The 24,586-nt window shown below is 43.2% G+C and overlaps 1 protein-coding gene across 8 annotated transcripts in view; it reads right to left on the bottom strand.

Annotated features, from left to right (window-relative positions):
- Window positions 1–19,332, bottom strand: part of EHBP1 (EH domain binding protein 1) — a 396,634-nt gene extending 377,302 nt beyond the window's left edge. For 3 of the 8 annotated variants that reach the window (XM_088477212.1, XM_088477214.1, XM_088477213.1), the window contains exons 1-2: window positions 19,049–19,331; window positions 18,022–18,410 (exon numbers count right to left, since the gene is read on the bottom strand). In XM_088477212.1, coding sequence (XP_088333338.1) covers window positions 18,022–18,125 — 104 coding nt within the window. In that variant the 5' untranslated portion in view covers window positions 18,126–18,410; window positions 19,049–19,331. Of the gene's footprint in view, window positions 1–18,021; window positions 18,411–19,048 lie in introns of all 8 variants that reach the window. The other 5 variants (XM_088477209.1, XM_088477211.1, XM_088477215.1 and 2 more) reach the window with 3 other exon arrangements.
- Window positions 19,333–24,586: the final 5,254 nt, after the last annotated feature.

Raw genomic sequence — 24,586 nt, 5'->3', positions numbered from 1 at the left:
AGGGGTGAAGAAGAGCACTTAGTTTTTTTGTTTTTTTTTTACAAAAAAAAAAAAACTAGGTGCATCACATTTGGGGTACATGAAAATGGGTGCAAGCATATTTTTAAGTTCCTAAGGTGCATTTTTAAAATTCTTAAAAAATGCACCTGCCTCTACTACCCGCAATGAAGAAAAACACCTGCTGCATACTTGGGAACCACCCCCTGAATTAATTTAGTTTCAAAGTTGTTCCCCATATTTTATTTTATTTTTTTTTCACCCCAAATTTAAACTTCATTTTTTGGGGTGTCCCGATTTTTTTTTTTACTTTTTTTTTGACACGGATCTTTTTTAGGGGACTCTCCCAGGGGTGCAGGCTATTATTTTTAAGCCTACACCCCTAAACCTCAATTCTGCACTTTTTTTCGCCACCTATTCAGTGGTGAAAAGTTATCCCTGTTTTTTTTTCAAAGACTTGTCGCACCGGCAAAAAGTCTTTGACATTGAATACGGGGATAATGAAAATAGGCGAAAATGACGTCATCGGCGATAAATTATCGCCTATAACTGACTTTTTGCTTCAAATTGAACATGGCCCTTAGTGTCCACTGATTTAATTTTGTATATCTAATGGAATTGTCTAACCAAGGTTAACCGAAGGAAAGCCCAATTTTATATTTCATTAAAAAGAGAAAAAAAAAAAAAATGTAAAACCAAATTCATTTTCCAGAAACCAGATACAGTTGTTTCAAGGACCACCAACCCACAAAATTGATATTTTTAGACAGCACAGTTTATAGAAATAAAACACTTATTTCATATATATTACTCAGCTCAGTCACACACTGCCTAAAAATGTGTATGAATTTAAAATTGTGTTTACATACTGTACCCGGTTTTCTACAGCAACCAGGGGAAAACCCAACTTACTTATACCCCTTTTACACCAGATCAAAAACCTGGGTTTTTGCTGGATCTACCCGGGTCGCAGCTCAGTGTAAAAGGGTCCCTGAAAAATAACCTGGGTCAAGTGACCCTGCAATCCAACCCAGGTAGCTACCAGGGTTGGACCCAGGATGGACCCAGGTAATGGTGCAGTGTAAACGGTGCAACCCAGGTTATCTGACTTGGATCATGCCTAAAATGAGAGGATTGGTGGTTGTGGAGCATTCACCTCCCACTTTTTATGACCTCACAGGTTTAGCAGGGGAGACCTAAGTTCAGTGTGAACAGGGCTGACCTGGGAGTAACCCAGATCAAAGGTGCAGTGTAAATGGGTCTGACCAGGGTTGGAACCATGTCCAAAAACCCAGGTCGGACCTGGGTTTTTGGTGGAAAAGAGGTATTAGACTGATATTTTCCCCATCCAGAGTCTGAAGACCAAAGAGTGGCAGCACCTCATCTTGCAGTCTAGTGGGAGCCACTGCAGTGGACCAAAGAGGACCAGGTGGTGTTGAGCTGCTGTTCTACCAGCACTAAGCTTGAATACCAGACAATAGATGTGCCTCTGCCGAAAAAAAAACGTCACAGTCCAAGCTAATGAATCTGGAAGGAAAGTGGCCTCCTGGGAGCCTAAGAAGTCCAAACTCAGCAGCAGAGCACAATGAGGTCCATTTACTAGAGTACATCTCAATAATTTTGGCTCTAAACCACCTGGCAGTGCTGATACTTGGGGGCAAGGCTCAGCATCAGACCTAAATATTACATGGCCCTCTCAGGCAACAGCCGCCCACAGGGCGTTTCTGACTAGTCGCATCAGATATGACTATGTCAGGGAAAGTCCAACCTGGTGTGATTGCATCTGATGCGATTATGCCAGGTAGGTGGTTAAAAATGTCCCTTAATCTTTTTCCACTTTATCTTGTTTTAAGATTTGATACATATCTTCCAATGTAAGGTGGAGCCCGTAACGCCAAGCTGTTGACTTTACAATTTCAAACATGATGCTTCAGCATGGGGGCACATACTTGTAATAAACTATATGAGGTACAAATGACTAGAAAAAAACCCTCAAAACTATGGCACAACACAAAACAGCACAATGACCAAAATAGAGTCACCAGCTCACACATGCATATACGGGAAAGATTGGTCACACATGCGCTATGAAGTGTCCCAACTTATGGATGCAATGTTCCGAATCTAAATGGTCTCCTTGCTGTAGCAATCATAGTGTTCCCGCTAGGCTGTTTTTAGGGAGGCGCCACGCCCTTCCCAATTTTAAAAGGGGAAATTGTGGCATGCCCTTGTAGTGGCGCCCTGCTAAAACAGCCTGTCCTGAGCCTTCCCCACCCACGTACCACTGATCACCGCCGGGTGAATAGACGGCATGCGCATGTGTTCAGCCTCTATTCACAGTGAGGGCTGAGCTTGGGGGAAAAGTGCTGGGCACGCTACCAAAGTGTGACGAATTGGGGGCATGTTACAATGACACGACCCCTCCCTGATCAGCCACTCCCCCTTTTCAGGAGTCTTCCCGCGATTCTGGGTCCTGCCCTTCCCGCTTTCTAGCGGGAACACTATAGCAGATGAATTGTCCTCCAATAATAGAATCCAATGTCACATAAAATACAAATGGAAATAAAAACAACGGCGTACTACTAGAATTGTCTCAAACATTACACCCGGGTGTAGATAATGGATGTGATGATAGATGAATCCAAGTAGGTTTTCAGAGAAAACAGTAGTAACGATGTCCGCAAGTCATCCAAATGAGAGGAAGGATAGGACAAAATAAAAGAGGATGCTTACATAAACATCACAGGTTCTTTAGCAATTCTCCCATTTCTGGGAACTGGTCTCATGAGGATGACGTTTCATTCCGGAAATAAAAAGATAATGGCCAAAGTGTTATACTGTGCCAAGTACCTTTTATATTTTAATAAATACATTTTTGGTTTATTTCTATATATAAGTACCAGATAAGGTGGTAAATGTCTCACTACACACGAAGACAGATGGGACCCTATTGCCAAATTGTTGGATTTAGTGACAAAGTCGATAGTGTCCCATCTTCTCTGCCTGAGACATAGGAGTAGTGTCACCTATTCACCATAGGTTTTATTAAATGAAATGTAATTTCTCAACTGCTGTGTTCCTCTGCTCAAAAGATTGCAGCTCACACTATGGGCCTGATTCAGACCCGCTCGCGAGCTCTGAGCGCTCGCAAGCGGGTCGATGTTGGGCCAGTGCGCATGCGCACGACGAACCCGGCTCCGTCGTGCGCATGCGCGAGACCCGGATAGCGACGGGCAAGCTGTCGCTATGGGTCTCGCTAAAAAGGGGGCGTGCTGTCGATGGTGAGTGACAGCATGCCCCCTTTGGTGGGCGTGGTTGGCCAGACGGAGGCGTTCCCATGGATAGAGCCGAAAGCACTCCAGGGCAACGAGACCATACAACAAGGGTCTCGTCACAAGCCCGATGGTCGCGATGGTCTTGACCATCGCGACCATCTTTTTGGCCGCTCGCTATAGCTGTGGATGGTCACCCACAGCTATGCGAGCGGCCAGGAGGCCACTCTAAAATTCAGAGGGACGGCCCTGATTCAGAGCGAGCGCTCTGTCAGAGCGTCAGACTCTGAATCAGGGCCTATGTTCCACCAAGACTACTCTGTGCTTAGTCAATGCCAGCTACCCAGCAGCCTTGCTCTACAGCAAGGGTTCCCAACCACAGTTCTCAAGTCACACTAACATTCATATCATTCATTTTTACGCAGTGAACGATCAACGATGCGCGTTCCCGCATGGGCAATAACGATATCCGTGGTCGTCCGTACATGCAGGCCAACTTGGACGATTTCAGAGCGATTTGCATGTTCAGAGATGTGGCAGAATTACTTCACTGAAAGATATCTATCTTAGCGAGCTCCTGGAGCTATTCAATTCAGTGCAGTGTTTTTTCTCGCACCCCCCTGGGGATGCGAGGAAAAATCCGACCAAAGTGCCGGGCGCGTGGCTGTTTTTCTGCTTAGTGCGGCGCTAACAGCGGCGCGCCCAGCACTTTGGTCAAAGAATGCTGGTTAACGCGCCTTAACACCCTTGTTAAGGCGCGATAACCGGCATTATCTGACCACACAGCGCACTAAATTGAATAGCTCCGGGAGCTCGCTCCCGGTGCTATTCAATTGGCGTTGAATTGAATCGCCCTTATAGATATCTTATAGTGTGTACACAAAATATCGTTTGTCCTGCACTACAGAAAAGTTCAAGGGAAATTGTTCAGCGATCTCATTAGTTGTGCAGCTCGTACTGTGTGTACCCAGCTTTACAGTCCAGATTTTAAAGATAGCCATACTTGAGCACAGGAGTGTTAATTAGTACCTTAGTTATTTTGATTTAACCATCTGTGCTCAATCATGGATATCACTAAAACCTGGACTGTTATGGTGCGTACACGCGGTCAGATATAACAGGACGATATGAAAGATAACGATATCGATCATATCGTTATCATTCATATCGTCCTGTTATTGGGCCCTTCCAACCCCAAACGATGGTCGATTCGCGGGCACGGATGGTCGACATCGATCATCTCCCATGTATGCAGGCCAACCTGGTCCTTACTATAAGGACCCGCGATCATTGGGGGTTGGTGCATGTGCTGGATGTTTGATATTGAACATCCAGCACATACAGGACAATCAGACAATATCTGATCGTTGTCTGATCGCTCCGTGTGTACGGAGCTTTAGTGTGCCTTGATGTCTAAGGTTGGGAAACACTGCTCTACAGTAATAGGTCAGGAAGGATGGTTCCCAAGCTGTGTGCCAAATTATATTCACATTATTTGGGCTGGCTGCCTGTCACCAAAGGAAATACACAAATATAATAATTAAAAAGTAGAACTAAATGTTCCATCTTTCTGCAATGGTCACCAAAACTTCATATTAGCAATAGTGGGTCTATATATAAAATAAATCCAATAATCAGCTCAGGATGCAGTGCGCATTACAGCAAAGCCCTATGCTAAAGGTTTAGAAACTTAAGTGCATGGATAAAGCCCTAAAGCTGGGTACACACTACACGATATTGTTAATGATTTGGCAGATTCCAACGCATCGTGTAGTGTGCGCTCCCATGGGGTTGTCAGCCCCATCGCTTGATCTTTTATACATGCAGTCAAATCAGGCGATGCGGCTGACAATCCCATCCACCGCTATGCGGTGGGGGCCGGCGTATCGGGCACCGGATCGCCCCGTGTGTACAGACCACCCGATATGTCGGCAAAACGGCGGGGGTTGTCATGTGTCGCTGGGTACACACATAGTTTAGTGTGTACCCAACTTAAAAGAAGTTTTAAAAAATAAAAAAAGAGACAGTAAAATGAGAACGAAAATAATACAGTAAAATTCTCTCACACAGAAGCCCCAATTACCACTAGTCTGGTCAGAAACATAAATGTGGGAGAGTCATGATTACTTGTAGGCACTAAAGTTGAATTACCACCTAATACTAATACGCTCCTCCCACCTTTTCCAATTCAGGTTCAGATATATTAATCATGTTACTGACCCAGATTGTCCAACTTTGTACCTAGCTGGCCCTCTCCAGGCTCCTAAAGCTCTACCAGTCCAGGTGTGCCACTATATCCTGGCACTTCAAGTCGCACCGAAATAAAACCAAATAAACAAAGTTTAGGCCACATAGCCTACACCTCAATCTCATCTATGCACAATATGGTCATAGACTGGATTGTATATTTCATAGGTATTATAGTGAGTCTGACAGTAAGAAGCAATTGTGCGAGATGCACCAACGGTAAAATCCACTGTTTTCAAGTTTATTTTGACAAAACAAATGATGAGTGATGGGGATGAACTTCTGTGTGAACACGGCTGGACTTTAATGAAGGAGGTCAGTAAATTACAAAAAAAAAAAAAAAAACAAACATTACAAAATTCACATTTTAAATAAATGGACACAGGACTGGAATCAATGCTTACTGTCTCATCACCTGCAAACCATTCACTTCCCCTTTAAATTAACCAAGGTAAGCATGTCATGAAAATGATGATTATTAATAATATGGGTGTGCGTAGTCACTAAGGGAGATTTGCATTTTTTTTTTACTATCCATAAAACAGCCACATATACACCCACACGATTTGGCTACACTTGTCCATCAGTGAAGTGCCAGTAACATGCTGTCCCCAGATGGTGTTCTGCATATACGGTATGCTCTAGTAGTATTACAATGCTCCATGTTTTACCAAATGAATAGCATCTGACATCTACAGATTTCTACTAGAAATATCTAGGATAGTTGCCTGATCCATTTATTTTTGAGTAGTTAAAATTCAGATCCCCGCACACTTTTCCTTTTCTTTTAAATACAGAAAATTTAAATTGTTGCTACTAGGTAGAGAATTGTTATCAGGTATATTAGATTCAAATTTATTTTGGATTGGTCACCTAAATGTTGGTGGCCAGAACTTGATAGTTATAGTCCTATCTTTTCCCAGGTTTTTATTTCTCCCACCAGGGATTCCTGGTGCCTCTCCTCCCCCACCAGGGATTCCTGGTGCCTCTCCTCCCCCACCAGGGATTCCTGGTGCCTCTCCTCCCCCACCAGGGATTCCTGGTGCCTCTCCTCCCCCACCAGGGATTCCTGGTGCCTCTCCTCCCCCACCAGGGATTCCTGGTGCCTCTCCTCCCCCACCAGGGATTCCTGGTGCCTCTCCTCCCCCACCAGGGATTCCTGGTGCCTCTCCTCCCCCACCAGGGATTCCTGGTGCCTCTCCTCCCCAGGCTGAACATGACAACTGGTGCCAGACTATGGGAGACTGCACGCTCCTTCACTACAAGCAACTCCCTGCAGAATCTGATATTTCTATAACATGGTGTTCATGTCCACAGTCCTTCCTAAGCCATATTTCTGCAAGTGGTGGGAACCACGGATGTCGCATTGTAACCTCCCTAAAGCCACGTACACACTTGACGATATGTCGTCTGATCCGCCAGATCCAACGACATATTGGCCACATTGGACAGTGTGTACCTGCTATGTCACTGACTATGCGCGCTCCACGTGTCGTCAGGGACATCGCCCGTCGGACTTGCATGGCACCCATTGCCACGCCCGGCATATACGCTTGCTGATGCCGGCACCCCCGCCTGGACCCGCCGCACGAGACATCGGCTGGGTACACATCGTTAAGTGTGTACCCAACATAAAGGAATAGCTGTATTTCACTCTTTTCTTCAATATTTTACTTGTTGGTAATACACTTGGAATTGTTCATCCTTTCACTATAAATCGCATCATTTTGCGCATACGCCGCGGGCACCTCACTTGGGTTTTATCGCTCATCTCTAATTAAGAGGTGGTGACCCGGCATATGTATATGTTGGATCACCTTAATATTCGCGACGGGGGTAGGACAGAGAGGGGGCATTGAGGCAGAGGGCAGGCAGGAGGAGGTGACCCAGCATATGCCCTGGGCTCCTCTGATTGGCTGTTGTAGCAGCTGGAGGCGGGGAGAGCAGGGATAAGGTAGGGAAGCAGCTGTCTTCCTGCTCTTCTCCACACAGGAGACTCTTTAACGCCATCCTGAGATGGCAAATGCAATTGTAGAAGTGAGCTGCACTGCCTCTATGAATTGCTCTCCGCATACTACTGTATGGGGGGGGGGGGGGGAAGATATCCTGACACAGAGCTGGGGCACTGCTGGAGAAATCTTAGATTTCTCCACGGTTACCCCATCTATGAATAGGAGGAAGCAGTGAAAAGCCCTGATATCACTGATAAAGGGCTTTTCACTGCTCCATGAATAGACCCCTTGGAACTTCTCTTTTTCCCCCACTGACCACAGTGATCAGCCCCGCACGGGTGAATAGTGACCTCGGTGACTTGCACACCTCTGGATAAAAAACTTTATAGATCTCACCACTGTATTTCCTACTTAACATAAAGGTACTGTACTAATTGTACCGTGCATCATACCTGTGCTACACATTTACTCATATTTGATATTTTGTTTTGTTATGTGATAAAGAAAATAATGCTCGTTAGGCTGAGGGAATTCTATATTCATATATTTTCTCTTCATAGATAGTGATTTTTTTTTTTGGTAGCAATGCATACAGACTGACAGGCAAATCAAAGAGAAACTACAAATTACATAGGTACTGTACTGTCAGATCTGCACACAGACCCAGTACCAATACAGTACCCTGAAAGTCACGTTTTATGCATCCAAACGGGTCTATCAACATTTTCACTGTGATCCCAGATCGTCAAACTTTCATAACTTTAAACTCGACTGTCAGAAATGAGCCCGTCAGCTTCACACAGTAATGAAAACTGCTATTTTCTGCGAATCATTTTTCTTACTACAAATTACTGTAAACAATAGAAAACTATAATAATACTGTACTATATCATACTATAGCCGACTACAAGCTGCAATGTCACCACTAAGTTGTCAGATTATAAACACCGATAGTCATCAGACAAACTCATATGTGCGATCACCTCTGACCTCGGTTATGACATAAGTGACCTAGCCACAGAGCTGGAGAGATGAAAAGGCCAGATCTCTACCGACTTGCCGACTCAAAAGATCCTGAAACTCTGCGGGAGATGAATGAAGGGGTGATGGGTGTCATTTCGGAAACTGCGCAGTTTATGTGATGCAGTTACCGCTTTCCTGCTTGTCCCACATAATTAAAACCCTTTTTTTTGTTTATTTGCATTAAATTATATTTGTTTATGGACCATATTTTACTATTTAAACAGCTCTATAAATACATTATTATTCATTGGGTAAGGTGTACCAGGTACTGCATGTGCCTTGGCATGTTTACACTGAAACAATGATTTTTTCATAGTTATCACCCTGTCTGGAGTTACAAACTAAGGGCCTGCTTTAGAGATATACGCAAAGCCTATATATTAACAGATAGAGCTATTGTTTGCTAATGCGTAGGAGCAAAAGCCGCACTACACACGCGCAGCGACTGCACTGCCGTTACTCTCATACACAGGAAACACTCGCAAAGTGAGTGACAGGTAGTCAGCAATTGTGGGAGGTAAAGAGAAGGGGGGTTAACAGAACGCAGGCGCCGAACCATATAAACGCTATTTTGTGGGCGTGCATACATTACCCATTGCGATATCCTGCGCAGCATGAGAGCTCTGTGTGTGTGTCAGGAGAGCTGCAGTGTTTGTGGTAGGTCAGACTTGACTTACATGCTGCGTGACTGCCCGGTGTGTTGATGTGACCGATGTTTGCGCTATTGCGCGTCGTTGGATGGATATGAGAAGGCAGCAGTGGGCGTCCCTATGCTTGGCTAAGCTTTGGAAGCCATTAGCATATTTCAGCAATAGCAATCCGTGAGTGTATACAGTTGCATTAGCGTACATTTCTGGATCAGGCCCTAAAAGCTGCAATTTCTGCCACTAAAAATAGTGTTAACTAAATGATGATTTCGAACAGATAGCAGAACATTTTATCTACGATAAAGAGCTGCGTGACCTAGTCCTCGGCTAACAGAATCTGCCCCTTAGGCAGGGAGAACAGTCTGCAGCAATGCTATAACTGCAATATTTCATTACCCATGCTGATTTGGAGCAGACTTTCTCAGATTAGCAGCACACAGCAAGCAACTACCACAGGATTTGACAACCAAGGAAATGAAGAAAAATAATCTAAAAGGAAGAGTTTGCAACAAAATAGTCTCACCAATATGTTACACCAGGATCAGCCCCAATGCCTTTCAATCCTCTCATATGAACTATAAGGGGAGACGTATCAAGCCATGGAGGGAGATAAAGTACCAACCAATCAGATCCTGTCACTTTTCCAACACAGCCTCTAAAACGACAGTTAGAAGCCGATTGGTTGGTACTTTATCTCTCTCCAAGGCTTGATGCATCTAGCCCTTCATTTTTGGAAAGGTGAGTGGAGAGGTGATCAACAGCGCACAAAGGGGTCAATCCAAATAGAATGCATGCTGCGGTGCGACGTATAGTGCGCACATCACCCGTACATCCACTTGTGCAATTGTGCATTATTCAGCGCACCCCTATGTGTGTGTGTAGTAAAATGCACGATGTACATGAGAAGCAGGTTCTTATGCCGGCCTTCAAACGCAGTCCCAATGGTACATCGCATGCATCACTCCCAAATAGTATGCGATTGAATTGTCGCCAAAGTCTTCTTAATAAAACCAAGACGCTCTACTTTCCTCCCATTCATGCTTGGTCACCAATTCTGTTTTCTTCATATTTAAGCTGGGTACACACCTATACAATCATCGGACCGTTCATCCAATATCGAGAGAACCACCATTGGATTGTATAGGTGTGTATGCTGTCCCGATGCAGGAGCATTAGCCGATACTGTACTGTTTTTTTATCCATCGGGTCGGCCTCCCGATCCCATAGAAGCCCGTGCACACTGTGCTATGTCTGCACAGTGTGTACGCAGCTGACAGGGGGTCACACTGGGGACAGGCAGAAAGGCTGATCAGGTTTTACCCGATCAGCCTGCAATCGAAAAAGTGTGTACCCAGCTTTAGAACATTGTCAGCATCTGATCTCCTGGGTTCACTGACAACAAACGCAACACACTACTATTAGCATGACGACCTTAGGCTCTAAAAGCCGATGCCGGATAATAATCCGATTAGATCCCTAGGGGTGGATTCAATTAGGAAAGATGCGGACAGAACCCTACATAACCCGTATGTGGCCCTTATGTCATGCATTTTAGGTTGCAGTCCTATAGGTGTTCATATCAAAATGTACAAATTAATCCTACACTCTGTACAGGATTTGAGCGCACTGCACATCACACCAGAACGGGCGATTTTGCATCACTCCTAACTGAATTGGCTAAGGGGTAAATTTACTAAAGTGAGAGTTTTTAAAAGTGAGTTTTAAAAGTGATGTTGCCCATAGCAACTAATCATATTCTACTTAACATTTAACTATCACCTTCTAGAAGGTAATATCTAAAATCTGATTGGTTGCTATGGGTAACAATCACTTTTAAAAACTCTCACTTTAGTAAATTTACCCCTAAGTGTTCATGTTGGCAAACAAGGACAGAACATGGTCCCGGCATGATTTGGAAAAGATCTGGCTGCTTATTCAGAAATATGACAGCACTACACCACACACGTGACTATACATATACAAGGGCACAACATATAGTGGTGCCTCTCTGCAGCCAGTGTTTGCAGAGTTGTATACACATAGGGATACTATGTTTGTGCATTCTGAAAACCCTCCGATAATCAGGGGTACTCTCTATTTACTTAAACAGTTAAACTATTTGAAATATTTAAAAAAAGTACATACACTGAATATACATATGCAACACAATACACTGAATATACAAATACAAGACAATACACTGGGACATTTTGCTTTTCTGACTGTTCAAATATCTATTCAATGTAACAAATACACAGAAACCACTGCAGACTGTAGAAGAGATTTGCAGCTTCCAGAATGTGTGGAATAAGATACCTTAGAGACAACATGATTTCAGTAGGTTCATCCTGGGATGTGTAGTTTCACAGAGCCGCACAGAAAGACACCAAATTGCACATCATACTACAGAAGATCTCTGAGTGACACACAGGTCACCCTATGAAAGCATTGAGCAGTACAGTGTCACAAGACATCATATGGCTATCAAAGCATACCAGTGCAACATATGTACAAACAGAGCATACAAGCATGGTGCAGAACATCTCATAGCCAGCTACTCAGGTTTCTGTACTACATCCACAGGGGAAACAAATAGGGATTACAGATTATTATAATCATCATTCCAGGAAAATAAATAGGTGGAAAGGCGCTGTATACACAAAATGACACTGATAATCATAAACATTTAAAAAATATTGTATTTAATGTAGGTAAGTATACTAAAGATATAAAATAGGTAACAATGGCACAATATAATTGATAATCTGTAAAAGCTATTAACTAAATAATGAGTAATATATACTGAACACCCACAAGTATTGCAGGTGGGTAGAGATACCAAGTTGTAACAGTATCTACTCAATGAAAAAATGTCTCACTCCAGAGAATGCTGGTGATAAATAGTATCCAAGGTAAAATGTCAATCACAAGTCAGTGTTTGACTGAAACCACTATATAGCGATGTAGATTGATTCCCATAAGATGGAGCTCCAATGAATGGCAAATAGTATGGTGAATAATAAATGAGTGATATATCACCAATCGTATCTCGGGTATGCAGCTATCAGCAGGTCCGTTCCGGCAGCGCAGTGGGATCGCTGCTCGTTACCCAGGTCACCACTGTGGCGGTCTGCCTCCCGGCTGCAGTGTTTCCCTCTCCAGACTCGTGATACAGCGTCAGACTGAGTGAACAGAGAGAGCCGTGTCTGGGAGGTGCCGTGGAGTATATTGCAGGCCCGATGGTGACGGGAGCCGATATAGAGCAGATAAAATCCAAAAGTAGCAGGATAAATCCAAATAGTATGATGCAATATAGTGAGGTTTCAGGGTAGTTGACACTATTTCTGTAAAGAAAATTCTGAATGACCGATCAGGTAAGCTATACAGACTTACTGTTCAATGTGTGTTCCCTGACATCACAAGTGGGCAAACATTTGAATTTGCCATCTGCAAAGCGGATGCAATATGTCAGAACAACGTCGTACACAGATATATCGGGGGTACACACCAGCCGACGCGGTCGCAATAAATTGGCCATTCAATTGAACGGCCAATATATCGCCTAACTTAAGACAGATACAGGTAATGCTCATTATATACACTTAATTGTAGAGTAAGGGCAGCCCAGTAATAGTAAAGCATGTCAACAAAAAAATAAATAAAAAAAAGACATGACATTAGCAAGTAAGAAAAAGGGGTTGAGCCATGTCACAGGTGAATGGTAAGGCAAAGTGACAGTTGGAACGGCGAGTGGCAGTTGGTCATGCTACTGAAATGCTAGAATAGGGCTCGGCTTAAAACTACACTTACTTGACAGTGAACCATCAGGAAAATTTTGTTGATCCAATTACTGGTGGCCACATCCCAAGAATCTAAACCTACTGGGGTCACGTCAAAAATCAAATAATGTGAAATATGAAAGGTATATCTAAAAAATTTGCTTCCCGGAAATTTAGCGGAGTATTGGTGGTAGCGCAATATGAACAAAAAACAGGAGTTTGAAAATATCCTGTGTGATATTCGTCAAAGACTTTCCTTTAGGCTTAAACGTGTGAAACGTATTTGAAAATTGATTTTCCCTTTGGCTTAAACATGTGCTTGAAAACTGGATAAATAAAAACATAGATTTCCCTGGAGTATTGACATTCGTTATTAATAAATACCGGGCAGGCCATGGGCAGTCCCCGGGCGTTCTCCTACTTCCCAATGACTATTCCTGTAACTGTAATCGTTTTGGGCTAGAAAAATGTAAACAACATCATGTTGCTGGTCTTGTGAGATACGGGCAATGCAGCTGCCAGTACCTCATGCAGCATTGCCATCTCTCAAGTGAGATGATCACTGTATCATCCTATCACCGATATACAGTTCTACTCCAGAACATGGAAATGTATCAAACCTTCTAAGTGTGGAGAAGTGGACAAGTCCCCCATAGCAACCAATCCGCTTCCAACTATGATTTATCAAGTACATTCTAAAAAAAAAAAAAAATGATTGGTAGAAGCTGTATGGTTGCTATGGGTAACTTATCCACTCTTTAGAAGGTTTCATACATTTACCCCTATTCACTATTAAATATGTTTTTTGCTGTTTAATTTTTTCTAAAGTACAGTAAAAGTTACAGTAACACCTACAGCAGTGATTCCCAACCTCGGTTTCTCAAGGCACACTAAAGCTGGGCATCCACTATACAATTTTCTGTCAGATATCTGTCCAATCTGGCTGGTTGGAATGAAAACCTGGTAATGTATGGGAGCAAAGGACAATCGTCCATTTGCTCACAAACACTGGAAATTAGCCAAAAATGGTTGTTCAGACAAATTGGTTAAAAGTTAAAACACACAAATTTAACCTATTTGAACAATTTGTTTTGTCCTTTTTTCAGTGTTTAAAACCATATGATCGACTTTCCTTTGCTCCCATATATTACCAGGTTTTCATTCCAACCAGCCAGATTGGACAGATATCTGACAGAAAATTGTATAGTGGATGCCCAGCTTTAAAGTCCTGGCTTAAGCACAGATGGTTAAATCAAAATAACTAGGGTACTAATTAAGTCACTTGTGCTCAACTATGGCTATCCTTAAAACTTGAGGACCTTGGTTGGGAACCCCTGACCTACAGCAATGAAAGGTACACTTTGGATGTTACAGCAGTGGCCCTCTAACTACCAAAAGGCCACTCATTTCCCTTAATCTCAGTAACAAGGCAATGAAAACAAAAAAGACCCCTAGCTGTAATAACATATCAGCGGACATTTTACACAAGTGTCACAAACTATAAAACAGATCAGACAATAAAGCAGGAAGGATTAGGGGATTGCTGGGGAAGGTCCAGAGAGCCTCATTCTGCCCTGTGACCAATTGATGCTCATCACTGATCACCAGCCTACAGCTGATCGCCAGACCTGCAGTAACACCTCTCCCCCTTTCTCCTAAATATTAGAGGCAGCAATGCCCTTGATCCCGGACCTTTATTATCATTATTAAATTATCATCATCATCATCCTCCTTTATTTATATGGCTCCACAAGGGTTCCGCAGTGCCTTACAAAAGTACGAAGGCATAAACAGTACAAACAAAACAGAAGGAAAAAGGACTAAAATCTGGGTAGACAATAGACCAGTGGTTCTCAAACTCAGTCCTCGGGACCCCACACAGATCACGTTTTCCAGGTCACCCAGCAGATACACAGGTGTATTTATTAGTTACTGACATATTTTAAAAGATCTGCAGGTGAGCTAATTATTTCACTTGTGATTCTGTGAGTATACCTGCAAAACATGCACTGTTTGGGGTCCTGAGGACAGAGCTTGAGAACCTGTGCAATAGACGATATGTCGTCCAATCTGGCGGATCGGTCATCCACATCGACCAGTGTGTACCGGCTATGTCGCTGGCAATGCGCGCTCCCGCGAGTTGTCAGCGACATTGAATGCAGCATGGCCCTCGCCATCGCTCCCTGCATCGGCAAGTTTGTATGCACTTGCTGATGCTGGGACCCTTGCCAGGGTCCCGTCGTTAGCGAGATCGTGCTGGGTACACATCGTTTAGTGTGTACCCTGCATTACAGTACAAAACATTGCAGAACACTAAAGAGATAATGTGGACAGATGTAAAAAGTACCAACCAATCAGCTCCAAGCATTTTTCAAACACAGCTGTTAAAGTGACAGGAGCTGATTGGTTGGCACTTCATCTCTTTCCAAGGCTTAATCCATAGACCCTGTTTCATATGCAGTCACAGTACCTACAGAGGTAGTGCTGCCTGTTGTGCCTAAAGTGTTGGTGCCAATGTGGAATCTAGGAAGAGCACGAGAGGGAAGAAGGCCCTGCTTGTGACAGCTTACAGTGTAGATAATTAGGAGTTATTCAGCCACTACCAACCTGCGTCTTTTTATCATTTAATATTACTGCTGTCGATCGTAGAAGAAATCTGAAAATCATTAGTTTCTCTGCACAGCGGCTTATCATGTGTCATACTGGGGGGGTGGGGTGGGGGGCATCCCATTTAATAAATAACATTTCTGCACACCTTTAAAACAAATATTTTTCATGAGTTAAACCTTGATTTCACAAACTGCATTATCATTTCTGATCTCATCTGTACATTTATACAACGAGTAAAAACTCATATGTAACTCAACTGATCAACACGTGGGTATATAAAGACAGCTTAGGTGGAAGAAAAAAAAAAAAAAAAAAACATCTCTTCCCATACTTACAGCCAGACCTCGCTAATCAATCCCTGAACTAAGCTGCAGCAGAACACTTTTTCAGCTGTTCTAAAACATTATGTGGAACATTGCATTTTGCTGGTATTATTTTGAGATCAATGCACCACTGTAGGATAATGGCTTTATGTAAAATGCCAGGTTGTCTACAGTGCCGTTATTGTGTCAAGTGAGGTGAGCAGCTTTCGGATGTACATTACAGTTAATGGAAACTTATGAATGAATGGTCAGCATCTTACAGCTGTAAAACGGAGCCCTCTAAAAAAAAAAAAAAAAGTGGACATTTTAAGGCATTGATTATCAGTAGAAGATCCGCTCTGCTGCAACTTTACAGCCCTCAAATGACCGAAGTAGTACAATAAACACACAATTGTTTGCACTTGAATGCACTAAAAATAAATGCTGCGTTTGATGCACTGATGCCATAGCTCAGTGGTTCCCAAACTGGTGCCGTGGCACCCTGGGGTGCCTCAGGACACTTGCAGGGGTGTCTCGTGTTGGTGGTCCAGCACAATATAAAATGATATTTAGTCAGTGTGATGGTCAAAACCAGTACTAATGACTACCAATCAAAAAAAGTGGACAAAAAGAAGTGTAGCCCTGTCAACCACCACATAACTGACCCTAAAGCTGCATACACACACAACAATTTAGTTAATGAACGATTCTAGTAAACGATTTTCTCCCTTGAAAAAATGAACTAAAATCATTTACTAAAGTTGTTCATTTACTATGTTCATTTAAATGTAATGAACGATTTTTTAGAACTTCAAACGATTTTTGCATATTCCCTTACTGAAAATCGTTGAGTTGACAAGTCTGACTGAACTACAAACGTGAACGCGCATGAACGAAAATCGTTCACCGTTTGACTCAGAAAGTGTAATCGTTCAAAAAATCGTTGTGTGTGTATGCAGCTTAAGGGTGACATATATGCACAATTTGCTTCATTTAAATTTTTGCAGAATTTCCCACTAAGAAACTTTTGGCCCAGATGTGCCATGGATAAAATGCTGATACTCTTAAGGCGCCTTTAATTGAAAAAGTTTGGGAACCGCTGCCATAGCTGGTTTTAAAAAATCAAAATATTCTAATAAAAAGTTCATAACTGTAAATAAAATAGTTTTTTAAAGAAGCATGTGAGATGTTTTTGCCTTTCTCTGCATAAAAAAATAATCAGATCCAAGAGAGGGTGAACTTAATAGCCCCAAACTATGTAATGTGAACTTACAGCAACTACATTAAAAAATGTAAACCTATCCACAAGTCTGTATAACATTATGCCCAATACTGTCAAGTCCCCATACAAAATTCTAGGACAAAGATATTTAAACTGCTGCCGTACAGAGAGGCAACCTGTAGCCGTTCATTAATAGTTGAACCAAATCTCCCATTATCCCTAGCTGTTTGCTGGCTGATTTCTGTTGGAATTGCTATGCAACAAGATAAAGAAAGCCACAGGTTTACATCAATGTACGCTAAAAGTATTGTACAAATGACCAATGATACTTTATATATAGCAAAGGCAGGTGTTCGGAAGAGAATTGAATAGACCTTTCCTGTCGAGACAAGTTACTCTCAAAATAAAGGTATTTTTTGGCATTAGATCCTTCCAAACCCACTACAATAAGCCAATGTAATCTATATGTTATTGCTGCGTTACACAATGGCCAGAGTAGATTGATCAATAGGGAACTCATGTTTAATATATTATATTGCCTGCATTCAGTTATGTAAGGATTTGCATTTATAGTGTTATTACAAATATTAGAAAGAGGTAGGGGGATAAGAATTTTGGCACATACATAACTCCTCAAACTGTGTGTGTGTGTGTATATATATATATATATATATATATATATATATATATAATCTCTACAGTTCACTGATGGTTTAATGACCGAGATTCATTCATTTACTATGCGTTACATAACACCAAACCTGAGCAGCTAATTAAATAATTGACAGCTCGGGTGTGCAGGAATCTAGTACACTGAATAACTGGGGCAATGTGTCACGGAGGAGAGACTGACAGCTACAGTGTGGGAATTTTCTGGTCTTATTTGCACAACGTGTAGTTTGTGGTAAGCCACTGAGTGATTTCCCAGGAACTATGCAAAGGAAAATGTCATAAAAAGGGGGTGACTGACCATTTCTTAGAGCATTCCACCATCAGCTCCTGATAGGATGCCACAAACTGAAACTTAGAAGCATGCTTGCCCACACGCTGCAATCTCTTCCACACTGAAGCCATGATCAGGGAACAGACCAAAGCAGCTGAGGATACAAAAAAAAAAAGGCGTCTTCTCTGTACTATTCCAAACAGCCTTACGAGGTGGTAGGCATTGGGGGGCAGTGGTCGCACAACACAGGCTGTAGTCCAGCAGCACTCAGCCGAGACAGCAGCAGCAGATCCCACTTTAGAAGGCAGACAGCCAGCTCAGGAGACTCCTGCATGGCTGAGGGAAAGGAAGTCCCCAGTGCATGGAAAAGTCAGCCCTCCGCCCAGGCGAAATGACGTGGAATCTGTAGAGCTAGACTGGTACAGACAAAGGAGGAAGCAGGGGGGAAAAAAAAAAAAAAAAAAAGAGAGAGAACAGTTAATATTTGACATCATGCAGCAAATTCATTACATTGCCAGCCCAGTGTGCTAGACTACAAAGGGGACATCATCATAGCGCAGGAGCTGGTGGAAGATCTCCTCCCATTCAGTATCATGAAAGAATCCATTACAGACCTTTAGAAAATAACCTGCCTGCAACATACATAGGCTAAAGGGCAATTATATATACTTCCACACTGACACACACACACATTACATTATGAAGTGAGGGAAATGGAATGACTGCACCCACACATGTGCACTGTGGATCATCTCTCATAGCCATAGTGACACATTCTCCAGGCCAGCCAAGTCAGAGCAACAGAGGTGGGGATGGTGGGGTGCATCTTCCTGGACATATGAGGGTGCACTGCACACAAACCCTAATGCCAGCACTATAGGACATATCCATATTACAGGAGTCCCCTCCTCCTGTCACTACAAGCTGTCACCCACCCCCCTCGCTCGCTATTAACTCTTGCCTTCCCAGGCACCAGGGGAACACCATGCAAAAGGAGGCTGAATGCACAGAGAAGGAATAATAACACAGAGCAATACTGCACTCCCCAGCTTACCTCCTGCTCCTGTCCACCAGGGCATTTAATCCCTCAGCCCTGGACGTCAGAGTGGATCATCCATTCTAGCATGCCCCGGATTACAGACTCCTCTACAGGCCAGGGATATTTAGTATGCAGACAGAAAGGTGCAACTCTCCCCCCCTCCTTTCCCCGGCCCTGGACTCCAGCACAGGCAGACTCGGTGCACAAACCCTCCCAGCAGCAGCAGCCAGCCAGAGCCCGCTCCACCGCTGCTTCCCACATTGGGCACCAAGCAGTAGGGATACTGCGCGACGATTGGAGCGCTCCCCTGTCACTCAGCCAATTCGCCAATCGCCGCTCTGATGTAAGGAGGCGGAGTTATCCAGTGCTTTAAATGGTTCTGCTTCAAATGCCTAACAGCCAGCACAGTGCCCGCCTACTCAGGGGGAGATGGGGATTGGCCGGGCTGCGAGGCAACAAGAGCTTGTTTATGGTATGGGGGGCGCTCATTGGCTGTCTGCCGTGTCATTTATGCCTCTCTGTGCAACTCTCACTGAGTTTTGCTACTACTAGTACTGCTATAGAAGAAGCCAAGGCAGCAGCAATAGTCTCTGGCTCTCTCCACCTGGCCGGTGCTGCTGGCTGCCACCAGTACATGCTGTAAGCTGTATGTGCTAATGTGGTGTCTGCAAATCCTTCAATATAGAATCCTGCTTTTGTTGGACAAAACTCTGGTAGGGAATGTTGCGATTTGTAGTTCCACAACAGCTAGGGAGCCACAGGCTATTACTGGCTTCACGTTATCCTCTTAGCATTGTCTATTAGAAGGTCAGAAAAAAATACACTGTTACTAGAATATTTACTAAATGCATTTTTCATCATTACAATGTGTTTTATGTGTGTAATAGAATATACAGTATACATACAAATGCATATGTGTGTAATAGATATACCACTCGGGTCTGAGGCCGCGCTCTGCTATACGCATTCCTCTGTGTGCGTTGTTTGGCTTCTGCGTTTAACCCCCCCAAGGTGTGAGAATATCGGGGCGATGGGCCCTGCTGTGACAAAATAGCTCTATGTGGAGATAATGTAGGGTAAAACAAATAGTTCAGAATAGGCTGTGTAATTTAATTTATTTTTAATGAATTTAACTGGATAACAGTGTAAGTGAATAGATCAGGCGAACACTTTGAATAGGCTGTTCAAACAGTTGAACATTAATGACTACTGTCACTGTAAAGGCCCCTACACACTAGACAACTTTTCTTTTTAATGATTTTCCTGATTCTGACGCATCGGAACAACAAATTGTTAAAATCGTTCAGTGTGTGCGCACTATATAGTGCGGTGTGTGCTCCTGTGGGATCATCAGTCGCATCATCTGATCTTCCCTATGCACTCCAGACCATGCAGCTGATAACCAAATGCTGCGGGATGCGCCAGGGGCCGACATATTAGTGATGCAATGATGTGTATTTCTGTGAGTGAGGCAGTGCTGTGTATATCTGGCAGTGAGGCAGTGCTGTGTATTTCTGGCAGTGAGGCAGTGCTGTGTATTTCTGGCAGTGAGGCAGTGCTGTGTATTTCTGGCAGTGAGGCAGTGCTGTGTATATCTGTCAGTGAGGCAGTGCTGTGTATATCTGTCAGTGAGGCAGTGCTGTGTATTTCTGTCAGTGAGGCAGTGCTGTGTATATCTGGCAGTGAGGCAGTGCTGTGTATATCTGGCAGTGAGGCAGTGCTGTGTATTTCTGGCAGTGAGGCAGTGCTGTGTATATCTGGCAGTGCTGTGTATTTCTGGCAGTTAGGCAGTGCTATGTATTTCTGGCAGTGAGGCAGTGCTGTGTATATCTGAAAGTGCTGTGTATATCTGTCAGTGAGGCAGTGCTGTGCATTTCTGTCAGTGAGGCAGTGCTGTGTTTTTCTGTCAGTGAGGCAGTGCTGTGTTTTTCTGTCAGTGAGGCAGTGCTGTGTATTTCTGTCAGTGAGGCAGTGCTGTGCATTTCTGTCAGTGAGGCAGTGCTGTGCATTTCTGTCAGTGAGGCAGTGCTGTGTATTTCTGTCAGTGAGGCAGTGCTGTGTATATCTGGCAGTGCTGTGTATATCTGGCAGTGAGGCAGCGCTGTGTATATCTGTCAGTGAGCAGCAATTTGCTCCCAAATGCCGGAAAATGGACAAAAACCGTTGTTTGAACAAATTGTTTAGATCAGTGGTTCTGTCACTGCCTCACTGACCGAAATACACATCAATGCCTCACTGACAGAAATACACACTTCTGACAGAAAAATCTCAACTGTTTCATTCACTTACACTGTTATCCAGACAAATGTATATTAATTAAATATAATTTAAAGTTAAACAGCCTTTCCTGAATTATTTTTTTTCTTCCTATCCTCCTAGTTAGTATCTATTTCATACATCTTCTCCGCGTAGAACTTTTGTCACAACAGGGGCCAATTTATAAGATAGATGTACCCAGAGCTATTTTTCAGTGGGAACAAGCAGAAACTCAGATCCTGAACCTCTCATTAACTATGGTGTAATGACCTGGGTCAAAAATGTATTTGCCATTAGATAAGTTTTATTTTAAAGTCCCTCTTGAGTGCCTTCTTCTCTAAATAATGTGTGTGTGTGTGTGTGTGTCTCCGATATCGAAAATGTTTGGGACCAGGGGTGTTTTGGATATCGGAATATTCCGTATTTTGGAATATATCCATACCATTATGAAATTGGTAGAGGGACCCAAATCTAAACAAAGAATGGATTTGTGTATTATATACACATTGTACACACAGCCTGCAATATTTTCAATAATTTTGTGGCTCAAACAAACTTTGTGTACATACATGAAATTAATTTATGTTTCATATACACAAAGTCTGAAGGTAATTTTAGACAATATTTTTAATAATTTTGTGCCTTAAATAAAGTTTGTGTACATTGAACCATCAAAAAGCAAAGGTGTCACTATCTGTCATGCTAAAAAAAAATCCATATTTCGGAATATTCTGTATTTCGGAATATTTGGATATGGGAGCCTCAACCTGTATATAAATCACTGGAAATGGGCACTCACCAGAATTTCTTCATAAAACCAGCAAAAGGGTTATTTACTTACAGACCAACATATAAAGTCGACCTTTCAGTCTTTGGTAACCTTTGTCAAGACAGTGTCCTTAATACAACTGCATCAAAGTCATCCACATCTGTATGGGATGTCTGTAAGGCTGGGTACACACGTAAAGATTTTCTGTCCAACCATCCAACTAGTTGATTATTTGGAATTAAAATCTGGTAAGGTATGAAAGCAAATGACAATCAGCAATTTGCTCCCAAATGCCGGAAAATGGACAAAAACAGTTGTTTGAACAAATTGTTTAGATCAGTGGTTCTCAAACTCGGTCCTCAGGACCCCACACAGGTCACGTTTTCCAGATCACCCAGCAGGTGCACAGGTGAGTTCATTACTCACTGACACATTTTAAAAGATTCACAGGTGGAGCTAATTTCTAATTTCTGTCAGGAGACCTGCAAAACATGCACCGTTTGGGTTCCCGAGGACCGAGTTTGAGAACCTGTGGTTTAGATCAAACATTTAACAAACTTGTCTGCCAATCATTTTCATCTGTATTCTGACATTTAGGAGCAAATTGCTGACATCAGTTACTCCCTTATGTTACCTGATTTTCATTCCAACCAATCAACTAGTTGGATGGTTGGACAGAAAATCTTTACGTGTGTATGCAGCCTTAGCAAATAAATATTGGCTTTATGAAGAAACTCTGGTGAGTGCCCATTTCTAGTGATTTGTATGCATTGGACATTTTGGTCTTTAGTGGTGCACCCCACACGAAGTAGCTTTGGAGCAGAGAATGCTGTCTTGATAAGAATCTGAGATATATATATATATATCTCTATATCTCAACCAAATAAACGGCAGCACTCAGAGGCTTGTGACATGCCTTGACAAAGGGACGCTGCAGTCCCGAAATGTTGGTGTCATATGTTTTTCATGTGAATACATGACTTTTTGACATTCTGCGCAAGTCTCCGAGTGCCACTGTTTATTTGGTTGATTAACTGGATGTTTTATGTACGGAGGGCACCGGAGCAGCTGCAACGCAAGGAGTGAGTGCCGGCCCGAGGTGTGTGTGTGTGTGTGTGTGTGTGTGTGTGTGTGTCTATAGCTACACCCAGAGTTCCTGAACCATTTTTTCCCGGAACAATAGCCCTGGGTGTATCACTCCAGGGTATGCAGTTATGATGGGGGTTTGAACCAAGACATGCGTATATCAGAGCGCGTCCACACATCTATGTCCTTGGATATATGCAATCACCCAAAACAGCGTGCACCATGGCAGTTGACATCATAGAGGGGAGTGTGGGCTGCTTGGCTATGTTTATATCTTTAGCACACCCAGAATACGGGGTAGACTTCTGTTCTACGGAAACACATGTATTTATCTGGACGACAATGCCATATGTCATGTTTCCACGGCGACGCTGGACTGGTACACAGAAAACTCAGTAACCCGGATGGACTGACCAGCTCAGAGGGCCTGATTCAGAGCCGCTCGTAAGCGGCCGCTCGTTCGCTCCGAGCGATGTTCGCACAACTGCGTATGGTTCGTAATGCGCATGCGCCAACCAGTCATTGCGGTCGGAAATCGAGCGCTCGCAAAATAGCGAGTGCCTGCTAATTTGTGTGACAGGATGAGGTGTTTGTGGGTGGTAACAGGGGAAGGTGCTTGAAAATGGGGAGTGGTGATCCGAACGTAGGCGTGCCAAATGGTCAAAACGGGCGTTTTAAGGGTGTGCATAATTAACAAAGCAGCGTCATCGACCACGTCACTTGGTTGTTTCTTAGCCTGAACTGTTCGCATGATTGCAGTAGGAAAATCCAACCACAAGCACTGCGAGCAGTTCAGACGCCTTTCGATGTACTCGGTTAATAAATAGCGGAGATGACGTCGGATGCGAGCGACCAGGGGGCGTCTTTACAAAATAGCGAGCGCATGTTTAGTTCGCTCGCTCAGACATAGAGGCGTCAACAGACCGCAAAGAGCGAGCGCTCAATTTAAATAGCCGGCCCCTTTTACAGAACGAGCGAGCGCAAATAGCGTCCGGCTCTGAATCAGGCCCTGAGTCCAGATCTTAACCCCATTGAGAACCTCTGGGACGAATTGGAGCAACTTGTGCATTCTAGTCCGACTCAACCTTCTTCAGTGGCACAGTTGGTCACTGTACTTAAGGTGGAATTGCAAAACATACCGCCTGGTGTTATCCAGGAACTTGCGGACTGTTTGCCAAGAAGGGGTGTCTGCAGTAATCACTGCAAGTGGTGGACCTACAAAGTACTGACAATAAAATCTCGTTGATTTATTTGCTGTCAGTGTCCAATCACTTTTGTCTATATAGTGTACCGCAGTTTGGCACATATGAATTATATGTGTGTGTGTATCTGGGTGTATAAACACATTAAAAACTAATGCTGTCAGAGAAGGGTAATAAAACTGTAGTAGAGCTACAGTACATCTCATGCTGCATCATAATTTATTAACAATTTTCCGTTTG

This window comes from Taudactylus pleione, unplaced genomic scaffold (genome assembly GCF_031769625.1).
Source record: "Taudactylus pleione unplaced genomic scaffold, aTauple2 ptg000201l, whole genome shotgun sequence".
Classification (NCBI taxonomy): domain Eukaryota; kingdom Metazoa; phylum Chordata; class Amphibia; order Anura; family Myobatrachidae; genus Taudactylus; species Taudactylus pleione.
Note: the sequence above shows the minus strand (reverse complement) of the source record. Positions and strands in the feature narration are given on the sequence as shown.